Source organism: Lepus europaeus, chromosome 5 (assembly GCF_033115175.1).
Source record: "Lepus europaeus isolate LE1 chromosome 5, mLepTim1.pri, whole genome shotgun sequence".
Lineage (NCBI taxonomy): Eukaryota > Metazoa > Chordata > Mammalia > Lagomorpha > Leporidae > Lepus > Lepus europaeus.
In genome coordinates, this window is record NC_084831.1 from 11,401,203 (window position 1) to 11,414,409 (window position 13,207).

Here is a 13,207-nt window from a genome sequence, read left to right on the forward strand (position 1 = left end):
ACACACGGCAAGTTCTGGTCCCAGGCCTGGGCTAACCTACCGCGGTGTATGGTACATACGGCAAGTTCTGGTCCCAGGCCTGGGGTAACCTACCGCGGTGTATGGTACACATGGCAAGTTCTGGTCCCAGGCCTGGGGTAACCTACCGCGGTGTATGGTACACACGGCAAGTTCTGGTCCCAGGCCTGGGCTAACCTACCACGGTGTATGTTACACACGGCAAGTTCTGGTCCCAGGCCTGGGCTAACCTACCGCGGTGTATGGTACACACGGCAAGTTCTGGTCCCAGGCCTGGGGCTAACCTACCGCGGTGTATGGTACATACGGCAAGTTCTGGTCCCAGGCCTGGGGTAACCTACCGCGGTGTATGGTACACATGGCAAGTTCTGGTCCCAGGGGCCTGGCTCTTGTTTGCCCCAGGGTCTTTGCTATAATTACCAGTCAGCAGTGGAGAATAAAGAAGGGTCGGTGGGTCGGAGCGGCTGGTGGGTTTGAGTCTCCCAGGTGGTCTTGGAGGGGCTGCAGGGAGGTCAGCCTTGCAGGGCAGGTGGGCGAGGGCCCAACAGGGTGGCGAGGGTAGGGGTGCGAAGCTTGGTGTCGCTCTGCAGTACCCTCTCGATAATGGCTGGGGTCTGGAGCTGGGGGGCCAGCGTAAGGATAGTGATGCTGCAGCCCTAACCGAGGGCATGGCTACACCCGGGGCCTCAGGCGCCTAGCGTGTTAGAGGTCACTTCTCATTCATGCCTGCTGTTGGGTCATTGGCAGGTGGTCCTCTGGACCACGGACCCAGACCACTTCCATCTGGGGTTCCCCTGGGACCTTGGGGTTTTTCCTTCTGGCTGAGGGACAGGGTGGGACAGAGAGCAGTCCTCATGGGAGAGTTTTAACGGGTCAGGTCAGAAGTGGCACTCTCCTGTCTTAATTCTGCTGGCTAGAGCTCTATCACATGGCTGCATCTAACTGCAAAGGAGTCTGGGATACGGCTTCTGCCCGTACTCCCTGGAGGAATCAGAAATCTTTCGAGGTGAATGTTAGGAAAAGCGCAGAACAGAGAGGAGGTGGTGTCCAAATCTACAGCCAGACCGATTTTATTCAGAGAAAAAAAATTCGCTGAAGTGGGTGACCAACTGCTGGCGTGCACATTGATGGAACACAGGGCAGAGGGCCTCAACCCCAGGGGTAGGGCCGTTTTATATTTTAGGAGGGCTGGGGCTGAGGGTGGGGGTGGGGGTAGCAGGTGGAGGGGAATTCCTGGGCCAGGTCTTTCAGGTGGCCGCGGGGGGCCTTAGGAACCTGCAAAAGAATGCGGGGTGGGGTATGCAGGCTATGGGGTGTGAGACCCAGTTGAGATTCAAGGGCAAGGAATACACCCAAAGTTTACCTGTCTTTTGGGCAGAGTGAGAATGGCTGAGGCTTAGGTCTTTGTTCCATCAGTGAACACACAGCAGTTTCTTTTTTTTTTTTTTTGACAGGCAGAGTGGACAGTGAGAGAGAGACAGAGAGAAAGGTCTTCCTTTTGCCGTTGGTTCACCCTCCAATGGCCGCCGCGGTAGCGCGCTGCGGCCGGCGCACCGCGCTGTTCCAATGGCAGGAGCCAGGTGCTTCTCCTGGTCTCCCATGGGGTGCAGGGCCCAAGTACTTGGGCCATCCTCCACTGCGCTCCCTGGCCGCAGCAGAGAGCTGGCCTGGAAGAGGGGCAACTGGGACAGGATCGGTGCCCCGACCGGGACTAGAACCTGGTGTGCCGGCGCCGCTAGGCGGAGGATTAGCCTGTTGAGCCACGGCGCCGGCCTAACACACAGCAGTTTCTAAGAGGCCGTATGCAGGCCCCCAGCTAAGCATGGGGCATCTTAGTATCCCACTGTGTGTGGTGTCCGCACAGCCAAGATTGAGTCCAGCTGTGATATCCGGGTACCTATGAAGAGCTCAGTCACCCCTTCCACCCGGAGGAGGGTGGGAGCTGCAGGCACTGGAGGCGGGACATCCACACGGGGATCCATGAAACCCAGCAGGACACTAGGGCAGCGCTGGAGCTTGGACACTTGGCTCCAGCGCTGCCCTAGTGTCCTGCTGGGTTTCATGGATCCCCGTGTGGATCTGATGTCCTGCTTCCCCCGTGGCGAGGGGGCACTGGCTGGGGGAGGCACGGAGGAACCCAGCTCAGCTCAGCAAGCACATCTGAGGTGCCCGCCCTGCTGAACTGGGCATGCAGTGTGGGGGGGGGGGCCATCCTGGCCTCCCCTGGCTGCGGCCTGCAGAGGCTTGATGGAGGCCGGCTCTGCGGAGGGTGGGCCCTGAGTTTTGGGGCCCCTGGCTGGTTTGGTTCTGCCTGAATAGGTCTTGCTTTACCATAGCAACTTGGCAGCCCTTACCTTCTTGGCTGGGTGTGCCCTGTGTCCTGGTTTTCCATTTGCTGGACAGAATTCTCAGCTGGGCGTGCAGGGTGCAGCAGCACCTGCTGTGTGCCTGCGTCTGACCTAGGCCCAATGATAGAGAGCGTGGACGTGCCACGGCCCTGGCCTGGCTCTGGGCGCTCCCTGGGAGGCTTCCTGGCCTGAATGGAGTGAGCTCGGGGCCTCCTGCTTCTGGCAGAGGTGAGAGCCCCAGCCTCTCTGGTCTGGAGATGGGTGGTGGTGAGGAGTTAAGGAGACATTGCATATATGGCCCCCGGGGAGCCTGGCACCCAGCGCTGACAGGAGCAGAAGCCCAGGCACCTGATGCTAACGCTAAGGGGAGGCAAACAGCAGCCACCGCTTAACCGATGGACCGCTCAGCCCCTCCCCTTTCTCTGCTGTGTGGTCCGTGTTGCTATTCCCCTTTCAGAGATGAGCTTCAGCAGGGTCTCTGGATCCTGCAGCCCTCGGCGCTGTGCTAGCCAGCCTCCGTGTGCAGGCGGGGAGCTCTGGGAAGCCGAGGGTGGAAGCCTCGGCCCCAGTGGGTGCCCTGGGGTGCGGGCGCTGTGCCGTTCAGATGTTCAGATGAATGAAGTCAGTGTTTCCTAAATGCCCGCCCGGGCCGGGCAGCGTGCGTGCTGTGAACCCCCAGACAGCTCTGAGTGGGGAGTAGTAATGCTATCCCCAGGCTCAGGGGGAAGTGGCAGTGGGGGAGGGGGCCTGAGGGGCTGGAGGGGGGATGGGTTTGTGCCAGCCCTACACGTGCTGTGGGAAGCTGTCTCCCAGTGCCCTGTGGACACTCACCTTCTTAGCAAACTTCAGGATGCCCATTCTAGGCCTCTGGCCTTTCCCGCCTCGCACTGCTGACCCCACCCTCTGGGTTGGAGGGCTCTAGGACCCAGCAGTTTAGGGAGGGTGGAGATGGTGTATGTAAGGGGGGGAGTCCTTGCCTCTGGGTCCCGCCCCTCTTCCTCCCCCATCCCAGTCTTTTCTTTCTACTTCCCTCCCTCTCCACCCTCCCCCTCCTCTTTCTCCTGTCTCCTTTCCTGTCCCCCCCCCCCCCCCCGTGGTCACATGGGGTCACCGCCGGATTTAAGCTTAATCTGCCTGCTGCTCAGCACAGCAGCCTGGCCGGGGGCCCCCTGGCCTGAGCCAGACTCCGAGCCCTGGAAGAGGGGGCCAGCGGGGAGCCCACCGCCTCCCCCTCATGAACGTGGGGCTGGCAGAGTCCCTGGAGGCCCAGGTGGCACTGGAGACAGTTATCCAGGTGGGTCCCTGCGGCCGGGCCCACCCGGTCCAGCGCAGGGGAGTGAGGCCTGGTGGCGTGGTGAGCGGTGGGTGCATTCTGGGGTCAAGTGGGGGGAGTGGTGTTGGGGGCGTGCAGGGGCCGTACCTTGTGTCCTGCAGGACTGGGGATAGAGGGGCGCTCTTATCCCAGCGTCCTGCCCTGGGGAAGCGGTTCCTTACCTAGAGCTCAGGGTTCTCAGGACCTCTGGTATGACAGCACCCTCCCCCGCCAGGCTCGGAGCGGGACTGGAGCCCCCAGCACCATGCGCTGTCCCCACAAGCCTTGTGAGCCCGCCGGGTTTGCTTCGCTCCTGTGTCTGGGCGTCACTGGGAGGTTTCCTGGGTGGCAGGACTTTGCCTCCTGCCCCCAGGCCAGAGGGCCCAGTGGCCCAGGTCCCCTGAGATTCTCTCTCCTCCTGCAGACGCTGGAGAGCAGTGTCCTGGGGCCGGGCCAGGAGAAGGGCCTGAGCACACGGGACCCGGCCCCGGACTCCCCGTGCACCTGCCTGCCCGCCCGCATCCGCGAGATCGTCACTCAGCACCTCTCCCTGCCCGAGAGCCCAGGTACCCCGCCTCCCCACCCCTCTTCTCGCATCTCCTCCCCAGCAGCCGTCCTGAGCATGGCCGTTAGCGTCCACTTCTTGAAAACGCACTGCGAGGCGGGCACAGCCCCACGGTGCAGGGACCCAATTCACAGATGAGGAAGTGGACCTCAGAGAGGTGAATTCTGGCTGTGTCTTCCCAGACTTACCCACCTGGGGTGTGGCCTGAGTGGGGGCTGAGCTTCCTCTCCCTGCCTGAACCCCAAAACACCTAAAGATGCCCTCCCAGGGAAGGTGGGAGCCATCTGGGCCCCGGGGTGATGGGGCAGGGGGTGCTGTTCCGCCCAGACGTGAGGGGTGGCACTGCCCATCGCCCTCCTGGGCGGGAGGGCTGAGGGCTGCTGAGGCCTCTGCACGCTACCTCCCCGGGCCATGTGTGGGGGCTGGGAAGGGCCTGCACCTTTGCAGCCGGGGCGCTGGCGGCTCCACCTGACAGCGGCTTTGGGGCTCCCTGTGCAGGGTGAGGTTAGGGATGGGTGGGTGTTCTGCTGGGAGGCCCAGACAGGGAGAGGCTGGAGTATGAGCCCAGCTGGAGGGGTCTGGCTGCGACTGCTGAGGCCTGTGGTCTGTGTCCAGTGCTCTCGGGGCGGGAGGGGAGCCCACAGGAGCTGAGCAAATCTGCCTTTCCCTCTGGCCTTATTTTCCCCTCACAACTCTTCTTCCTCACAGCCCAGCCTCCCTATCTCAGCCTTAGAAGTTTCAGGAAGTGCTTGGCCTGAGTGAGGCGCTCCTGTGTTTGTAACAGGGTCTGGCTGCTGTCGCACCCATTTTGCAAATGAGCATAACTGAGGCCCAGAGACTAGTAACTGGGGAAGGAAGGTGCAAGAATTCAGGTGCTGCCTCTTGACTTCTACAGGAAGCTCCTCCCTGCATCTCCCAGGCCACGCCCACTGCCCTTGGTGGCTCCTGCTCCAGGCCCTCTCCTAGCCTTGGCTCCCTGTGCAGGCCTGCCACTCCCACCAGTCTCTTCCCCAGGGCCTGGTTGATCCTCTTGCCTGTGGGAGGGTGCCCCACGGGAACCGGGTAGAAGCCAACCGTGTCCCCACTGCCCCTGCCAGCCCTGCCACCGGCCACCGAGATGGCGTCGCTGCTGTCGCTGCAGGAGGAGAACCAGCTGCTGCAGCAGGAGCTGTCCCGCGTGGAGGACCTGCTGGCCCAGAGCCGGGCCGAGCGCGACGAGCTTGCCATTAAGTACAACGCGGTCAGCGAGAGGGTGGGTATCGCTGCCTGCGGCCGGGCCGGGCTCCCCTGCCACCAGGGCCCGTCCCCTGGCCAGCCTGGGTTCGGACTGTGGCTGTGCTGCCTTCATCGGCCTGGAGATCTCTCCACCCTCGGGGCCCGTCTTCTGCAGTGGGCAGGTGGTGGGACATGGCATCGCTGTGAGCAGCCAGTCGGGAAGTGCGCTCTTGTATTCCTGTCTGTCCCAGCCCTGCCTGGGCTGTGGGACACAGAGAACGAGCCCTCTAGAGACCTTTCCCGCCCCTCGAGTCTCTGGGTGTCTCGTTGGGCTGCCACTTCCCTGGGCCCTGAGGTTGAGTCCGGACACTGGGGCAGCCTGGCATGGCACCCACATGCTCTACAGCTGGCTGGGGCAGCTGCAGACCTACCCCACACCCCAGTGAGGCCCCAGGCAGGGAAGGAAGGAGAACTACGCCTGTCTCCCTGGCCAGAGGATGCACATCACCTGGGACCTGTGTTGCAGGCTTGTGAAGGGTCCCAGAGCCTGAGGAGGGAGGTCGGTGGGGGCCGACATCAGGGCACAGCCTGCCTTGGACCTTCAGGCTGTGGAAGGTGACCCTGGGGAGCAGGTGGGGCTGCAGGCTGGCGCAACTGTTGCTCGAAGGGCAGAGTGTGTGTGTGTGCAGGTGGGAGGTGTGCAGGTGACAGCTGTACTAATAGCTAGTGTCTATTGAGTGCCTACTGTGTGCCTGGAGCACGCTGGGTGTTGCACATTCCAGCTCCAGGGTCGTTATTCTGATGACTGGTTAACAGAGGAGGGGAGCACAGAGCCCAGAGTCAGGCACACGGTTGAGACAACAACTCAGGTCCCTGCTCCCAGCCTCGGGCTCCTGTAGCAGTTTGTTTCCTGGGCATGAAAAGAACCAACTGGAACTGGGGTGCTAGGGCAGCTGGCCCCTGGGAAGCTGGAAGAGACCCAGAGGGCCAGAGGCTGGCCCGGGGTCCCCCTGTGGTAGGTGGCAGAGCCGAGGTTAGCCCAGAATGCCTGAGCCCCGCCTGTCCGTGCTGAGGCCTGCAGAGCCGCGCTGGGCAGCGGGCATGCATTCCTGCGTGTGGCTGCTGGTGTGCCGTGTCCCGGTAGCCGCCTGCCTAGACACGCCCCCGGCTTGTTGGGACTTGCCAAGGAGCAGAAAGGGTGCCCAAGGTGGCCTCCAGCATTTGGGACAGGCCGAGCTCTGGCTTCTTGTCCCTGGGGACGTGAAGGGCAGTCCACATTGTCCGTGGTGACATGGCCTTGAACCAGCCCCCTCCTCCTTGAGAGCTGTCCCTTTGGGCCCGTGGTGCGATGCCAGGCCCCTGGGGACTGTGCCGATTAAATGCCAGCTTCTGACCGCCAGTGAAGCTTGTGTGTCCCCTGGTTGGCCGTAGCGGGGAAGGAGGGGTGGGAGGTGGCAGGTCTGTGTCTGCAGGGGCCCGGCTATGGTGCTGGGGCTGCAGCATGGGGGCTCGGTTAGTCTAGAAAGTTCCCTCACATGGCTGGGGAGGCTCTTCCAGGCTGTGCAGAGGGACCCTGGTGTGTGTGACTTCCCTATCCCAGACGGTCTGAGGGAGGCCTCACCTGGAGGTAGGGGGTGCACGAGAGTAACCTTCATGGCCTTTTTGGGGATTGGGTCTACAGAGGACATCGGAGCCTAGAAAACACCTTATTGTAAATGGGGAAACTGAGGCAAGGAGGGGTCCTGACAGACCCATGGTCCATGGTGGAGCTAGTGCGACACTTCCAGTCCAGTGTCCTGGAGCGGTCGCTCCCAGCTGCTGCCTTGTCCCCGTGCCTGTCCCTGTGGCTGTAACTGATGCGTCTTGGGTCGGGCTGGGGGCAGTCGGTGAGCTTGTTCCGGTCCTCTAAAGCTCACAGCAGTGCAGGTGCTCAGCCTAGCAGTTAGGATGCCCGTGTCCCACATCACAGTGCCCAGGTTCAACTCCCCACGTGGGCTCTGACTCCAGCTTCCTGCTGCTGCACACCAGGGACACGGTGGTGATGGCTCAAGTGGTCAGGTCCCTGCCCTCCGTGTGGGAGACATGGATGGAGTTCCCTGCTCCTAGCTTTGGTCTGGCCCAGTCCTGGCTGTTGCAGGCATTTGGGGAGTGAACTAGCGATGGGACAGCTCTCTTACTTGTCTCTCCCCTCTGAAATAAATTTTTTAAAAAATTAAAAGTTAAACTCCACAGCATCCCTGGGGTGGGGAGTGGAGGCAGGGCTAGGATGTGTGTCTTGGTGACTGCATTTTCTGCAGGGTTTCTGAGGCAGGGGCTCTCAGAGGTCACCTCCCTGGGCCAGAGAGAGGACCTCAGAGTCCCTGCGGAGCAGGTGGAGAGAGAGGCAGCTGGGAGCAGCAGAGGGAATGGCCACGCCCCCTGGCCCAGGAGGACAGATCCCCTGGGCTCTCCCAGTGTCCATGGCAACCTGGACAGAGGGAACTGAATGCAGTTACAAGGGGGGCTGTTGCTAGGGGAGACCCGTAAACTTTTATCCCTGCTGTGTTGGCAGCTTCCTTGCCTTTTGAATGGCAAGCTTTGTTTGAGGGGCAGAGTTTGTGGAAAGGGGTGAGGTGTGGCTCCACATCACAGACGCATACAGCAGCTGGTTCAGAGGTTCGCACGGCACACACAGCACAGCCACAACTTGACCTCACTCGGGGACGCACACACACCCCCCCCCCCACCGACCCAGCCCCAGCACCCCAGCCTCCCACAGCGCAGGCAGCACAGTGCACGGGCTCCGGTCTGGTGGAAGCACACACACAGTCCCGGCCACATGCCACAGGCCCCTCCCCAGACTCACGCATGTCCATCTGTGCACACGCCTCCCTGGCACACAGGTAGCCCACAGGAGCTCATGCCTTCACACACACACACACACGGACCCAACCCCAGCACCACAACACGCCTGCGACCCGAGACACCCCCACTCCCTTGGGAGGCGCAGACATACCAGGTTGTCAGCACGCACCCAGCGCACACACGGAGACACATTGGGTCCCCAACGAGACATGCACACACACACGGCTGTGGGCACGTGCCCACCACCCATTCTGTGCAGGTGTTTGTCACGGTCCTGCAGCCGCCAGCCAGGCACCCGCTGCCGCCTCCCTCAGCATGCCTGGCTCGTGCTCCTCCCCAGCGTGCCCTGGGGCTGGGCGGGTGGGTTGAGAGGTGATTGTCCTCAGCTTTGTGAGTGGTGCAGAGCCGTCCTGGGTGGGCAGCCGTCCCTGCCACTAAGCCAGCCTGGGCCCATGTGGACGGCTGCTGGGCTGTAGCAGCCTGGCTCGGGGGTAGCTGGTGTGTGTGGGGCTGGCGTTGGAGTTCGCTGGGCTGGGGGTCGCCCCTTGCTTGTCCACGGCCCCTTTGTGCTCTCATCACCCTGCTCTGCTCACTCGTTCTACCCCTGACAGCTAGGAGAGGCTGGGGCCTAGGGCTTGGAGACTGCTCCGTGGCTAGTGGGGGCAGGCGTCCTGCCTGGGTGCATGGGGGCCTGGGGAGTGGGGGTGCCTGGGGACAGAGGAAGGTGGCAGGGGCTTCCTGTGAGTAAGGGAGAGTGGGCATCAGGAGGCAGGGACTGTGGGGGGGCGTTGGTTTCCTCTCTACTGACGCCCGTGTGGGTTCATCCGTGTCACCCCGGGCTGGTGTGGGTGTGCGTGTGTCTGAGCTCACATGTGCACACGTGTGTGGGTGCCTGTGATTTGAGTGTTCTCACACGTGCCCGTGCCTTGATTCATGATCTCAGCAAGTCTTCACTGAGCAGGAGCAGTGCCAGACCACGGCGCTGTTCTGGTTCTCTGCACATTTCCAGCTCTGCTGAGCTCCCCTGGGCTGTGGTCGGGGTGGGGGTGGGGAGACCTGGGCAGGCCTGAGCGGCACGGGCGCGCCGAGGTGCCCTGTTTGTTCGCAGGTCCCCCTGCGGGTATCTGTGCAGGCCCCGTCCCTGTGTGCACACGTGCAGGGGCTCCTGCAGCCACGCATGCACACAGCACCCTGGGCTTGCTCCCTTGTGCTTGCTACCCGCCTGCTCACCCCCCCCCCGCCCCGGTGCCAGGCTATCAGCAAGGCATTGTGGGGCGGGCTGAACCTGGCAACCCCCGCAGAGGCCTGTGCCTGCCTTCCCTGGAGGCCCCAGCTCTCACCCAGGGCCCTTCCCTGCAGCTGGAGCAGGCTGTGCGGCTGGAGTGTGGGGAGCCAGAGACGCAGGAGCCGCGGGGGCTGGTGCGGCAGAGCGTGGAGCTGCGGAGGCAGCTGCAGGAGGAGCAGGCCTCCTACCGGCGCAAGCTGCAGGCCTACCAGGAGGGCCAGCAGCGGCAGGCCCAGTTGGTGCAGCGGCTGCAGGCCAAGGTCAGGGACGCCCACCCCCACTCCTGCCCCCACGCCGCGCGCTCACTTTGCCGTGCCCTCTACACAGGGGCTGATCACTGCCCCCTCCACCCCAGATTCTCCAGTACAAAAAGAAGTGCTCGGAGCTGGAGCAGCAGCTGCTGGAACGATCCTCGGAGCTGGAGCAGCAGCGGCTGCGGGTGGGTGCCGGGGGGTGGGGGGGGCAGGCCCTCCCAGCCCAGCCTGATGCCCCCCTCCCCTCCCCCGGCTCCCGCCAGGACGCAGAGCACAACCATGACCTGGAGAGCGCCCTCCTCCGCCTGGAGGAGGAGCAGCAGAGGTGAGGGCGTGGCGGCGAGGGCCCAGGGCTGGCAGATTGCCCCCACTCCCCCCACCCCGTGCACAGGCCCACTGGCCCCCTTCCCTCCACCAGGAGCGCCAGCCTGGCACAGGTGAATGCCATGCTCCGAGAGCAGCTGGAGCAGGCGGGCTCGGTCAACCAGACTCTGAGCGAGGACTTACGCAAGGTGACCGGCGACTGGACACGCAGCCGCCAGGAGCTGGAGCAGCGGGAGGCGGCGTGGAGGCGCGAGGAGGAGGTGGGCGCGGTGCTGGGCCAGCCTGACCGGGGGGGGGGGGGGCCCTTTGAGGGGGTGAGGACTTGGGCTGCTGAGGAGGGGAGCGTCCAGCAGAGGTGCGAGCCCTGAGTGCCCCTGGCCTGTTACATGTTCCCTCGTGTGCCAGGCGCTGTCTATGCTCATTAGAGAGACAGGTTAAGTGACTTGCCCACGGCCATGCAGGATGCAGGTGCAGGTGGCCGGTACCTCCTGCAGCCCAGCTGGGAGAGGCATGGAATCCCAGGCCCCCGTGCAAGAGGGAGCTGGGGAGGCCTAGGGGCAGGAGCATGGCCGCTCCTGCACAGGCTCCGAGCAGGCCCGGGTGGTGGGTGGCCGGGCGGCCGTGGTGGGGGGCCGGGGCCGGGGCCGGGGTGGGGGACAGGCAGCAGAGCCGCCTCCCGCAGCCCCCACTGTGGCGCCTCTCCCTTGCAGTCCTTCAACGCCTACTGCAGCAGCGAGCACAGCCGCCTGCTCGTGCTCTGGAGACAGGTGGTGGGCGTCCGGCGGCTGGTCAGCGAGATGAAGATGGGCACTGAGAGGTGAGGCCCGGCTGGCCGCGGGGCTGCCGTGGGGTGGGGGCGGCTGGTCAGCGAGATGAAGATGGGCACTGAGAGGTGAGGCCCGGCTGGCCGCGGGGCTGCCGTGGGGGGGGGGCGGCTGGTCAGCGAGGTGAAGATGGGCACTGAGAGGTGAGGCCCGGCTGGCTGCAGGGCTTCCGTGAGTGGGGCGGCTGGTCAGCGAGGTGAAGATGGTCAGAGAGGTGAGGCCCGGCTGGCCGCGGGGCCGCCATGGGGGGGGCGGCGGCTGGTCAGCGAGGTGAAGATGGGCACTGAGAGGTGAGGCCCGGCTGGCCGCGGGGCCGCCATGGTGGGGGGCGGCGGCTGGTCAGCGAGGTGAAGATGGGCACTGAGAGGTGAGGCCCGGCTGGCCGCGGGGCCGCCATGGGGGGGCGGCGGCTGGTCAGCGAGGTGAAGATGGGCACTGAGAGGTGAGGCCCGGCTGGCCGCGGGGCCGCCATGGTGGGGGGCGGCGGCTGGTCAGCGAGGTGAAGATGGGCACTGAGAGGTGAGGCCCGGCTGGCCGCGGGGCCGCCGTGGGGGGGGGGGGCGGCTGGGAGCCCGCCCTGCTCTCTGTGTGCCAGGCCTCGCACGGGTGGAGACGCAGTCGTGCTGATGAGCTGCTGCCGGGTGTCCTCTGAGCGGGGTGCCCCGCACCTCGTGTCATCCTGCGTTCACAGTGTCCCTGTGAGCCAGGGACGGCCACAGCCCATTTTATAGCTGCAGACTTGAAGCTCAGGCTGAGTAATCTTTGCAAGGTCACACCGCACCAAGCTGCTGTTGGGATTTGAAGCTCCTGGCTTTTTTTTTTTTTTTTTTTTTTTTAACTCAAGGATTTATTTATTTGAAAGAGAGGGGGGGAGACAGAAATTTTTCTGTCCACTGGTTCTCTGTCTAAATGACTGCAATGGCCACGGCTGAGCCAGGCCGGAGCCAGGAGCCAGGAACTTCATCCAGGTCTCGCAGGAGGGTGGCAGGAACCCACGTGCTTGGACGTCTTCTGCTGCTTCCCAGACGCAATGCGGGAGGCTGGATCGGAAGCACGGAGTAGCCAGGGCTCAGAGCTGCATGCAGGTGTCCGGGAGCAGCTCAGCCCACTGCACCCCAGCGCCGGCCCCAGCCCCTGCCTCTAATTCACTAGGGCGTTCAGCTTTGCTACAAGGCCCTTGCAATAGCTAGAGATGAAAAGACCCTCAGAATCCTGGCTGGGGCAGTGAGCGGGCAGAGGGAATGTCCCAGACAGGTCAGAGCGAAGCGGAAGCTTCGAGGAGGCCGGGAGACAGCACTGGCCCGGAGCCTCAGGGGCTGGGTGGTGGGAAGCCAGCAGGGCTGGGGGCAGTGCAGGGAGCGGGCACAGCACGGCCAAGGCTGGGAGGGGCCGCCAGTATGGGGGGGTGAAGAGCAAGTGAGGGGGGTAGGTCCCGCCTCTGCTGGGACAGTCACCGCAGGTGAGGGAAACCCAGAGGCCAGAGACCAGGTGTCTCCTTGCTAACGAGTTTTGTTCGGGGCCGTAGTTAGATCTCTGCTTGGGATGCCTGCATCTCATGGGAGCGCTCCTGACGGCAGCCTCCTGTCAGTGCACCCTGGGAGGCGGCCTGTGCTGGCGCAAGGCCTTGGTCCTGCCCCCGCTGGGAGGGACCCACGGGGAGTTCCTGGCTCCCAGCTTCTGCCTGGCCCCAGCACAGCTGTTGTACACATTTGGGGAATGAACCAGAGGATGGGAGCTCTTTCTGTCTTTGTTCTCTGCCTTTCAAAAGAAATAGATTAAAAATAAAAAATAACAATAAACACAGAGGAAAAGATTTAAAAAAAAGTCTAATTGGTCATCTTTTGGTGATACAATGTGCAGATTGCTGACCCTCGTCACAGACGGTCGGCTGTGCTTTGTCTGTAACTTGTGTGAATCAGGAGCCACAGAACATTTACAAAATGTAATATTTTTTTGTTTTGTCTTTTAGTCTCTTTTAGCTCATTTGTTCAGGAAAGCTGGCCAGTTGTCCTTAGAGCGTCCCATAAGGTGGCTTTTGCTGGTCATATCCCTGGGGTGTCGTTTAACGTGTGCCCCATGCCCCGCACTTCCTGTGAGCTCCGTGGTGGCACTCAGCTGGGTAAGGTCAGGCTCTTGTGGTCCAGGGCAGGGCTGCCGGGGCTTGGCTGTTTCTTTCTGCTGATGTTGGCAACTCTTTTTTTTTTTTTTTAATTTATTT

The 13,207-nt window shown here is 63.0% G+C and overlaps 1 protein-coding gene across 1 annotated transcript in view; it reads left to right on the top strand.

The window, feature by feature from the left end:
• CROCC (ciliary rootlet coiled-coil, rootletin) overlaps positions 1–13,207 on the top strand; it is a 48,186-nt gene that overhangs the window by 2,740 nt on the left and 32,239 nt on the right. Inside the window, exons 2-8 of the mRNA XM_062190516.1 lie at positions 4,103–4,244; positions 5,341–5,495; positions 9,662–9,847; positions 9,943–10,026; positions 10,105–10,166; positions 10,260–10,425; positions 10,876–10,982. Of these exons, the coding sequence (XP_062046500.1) occupies positions 5,361–5,495; positions 9,662–9,847; positions 9,943–10,026; positions 10,105–10,166; positions 10,260–10,425; positions 10,876–10,982 (740 nt within the window). The 5' untranslated portion in view covers positions 4,103–4,244; positions 5,341–5,360. The remainder of the gene's footprint in view (positions 1–4,102; positions 4,245–5,340; positions 5,496–9,661; positions 9,848–9,942; positions 10,027–10,104; positions 10,167–10,259; positions 10,426–10,875; positions 10,983–13,207) is intronic.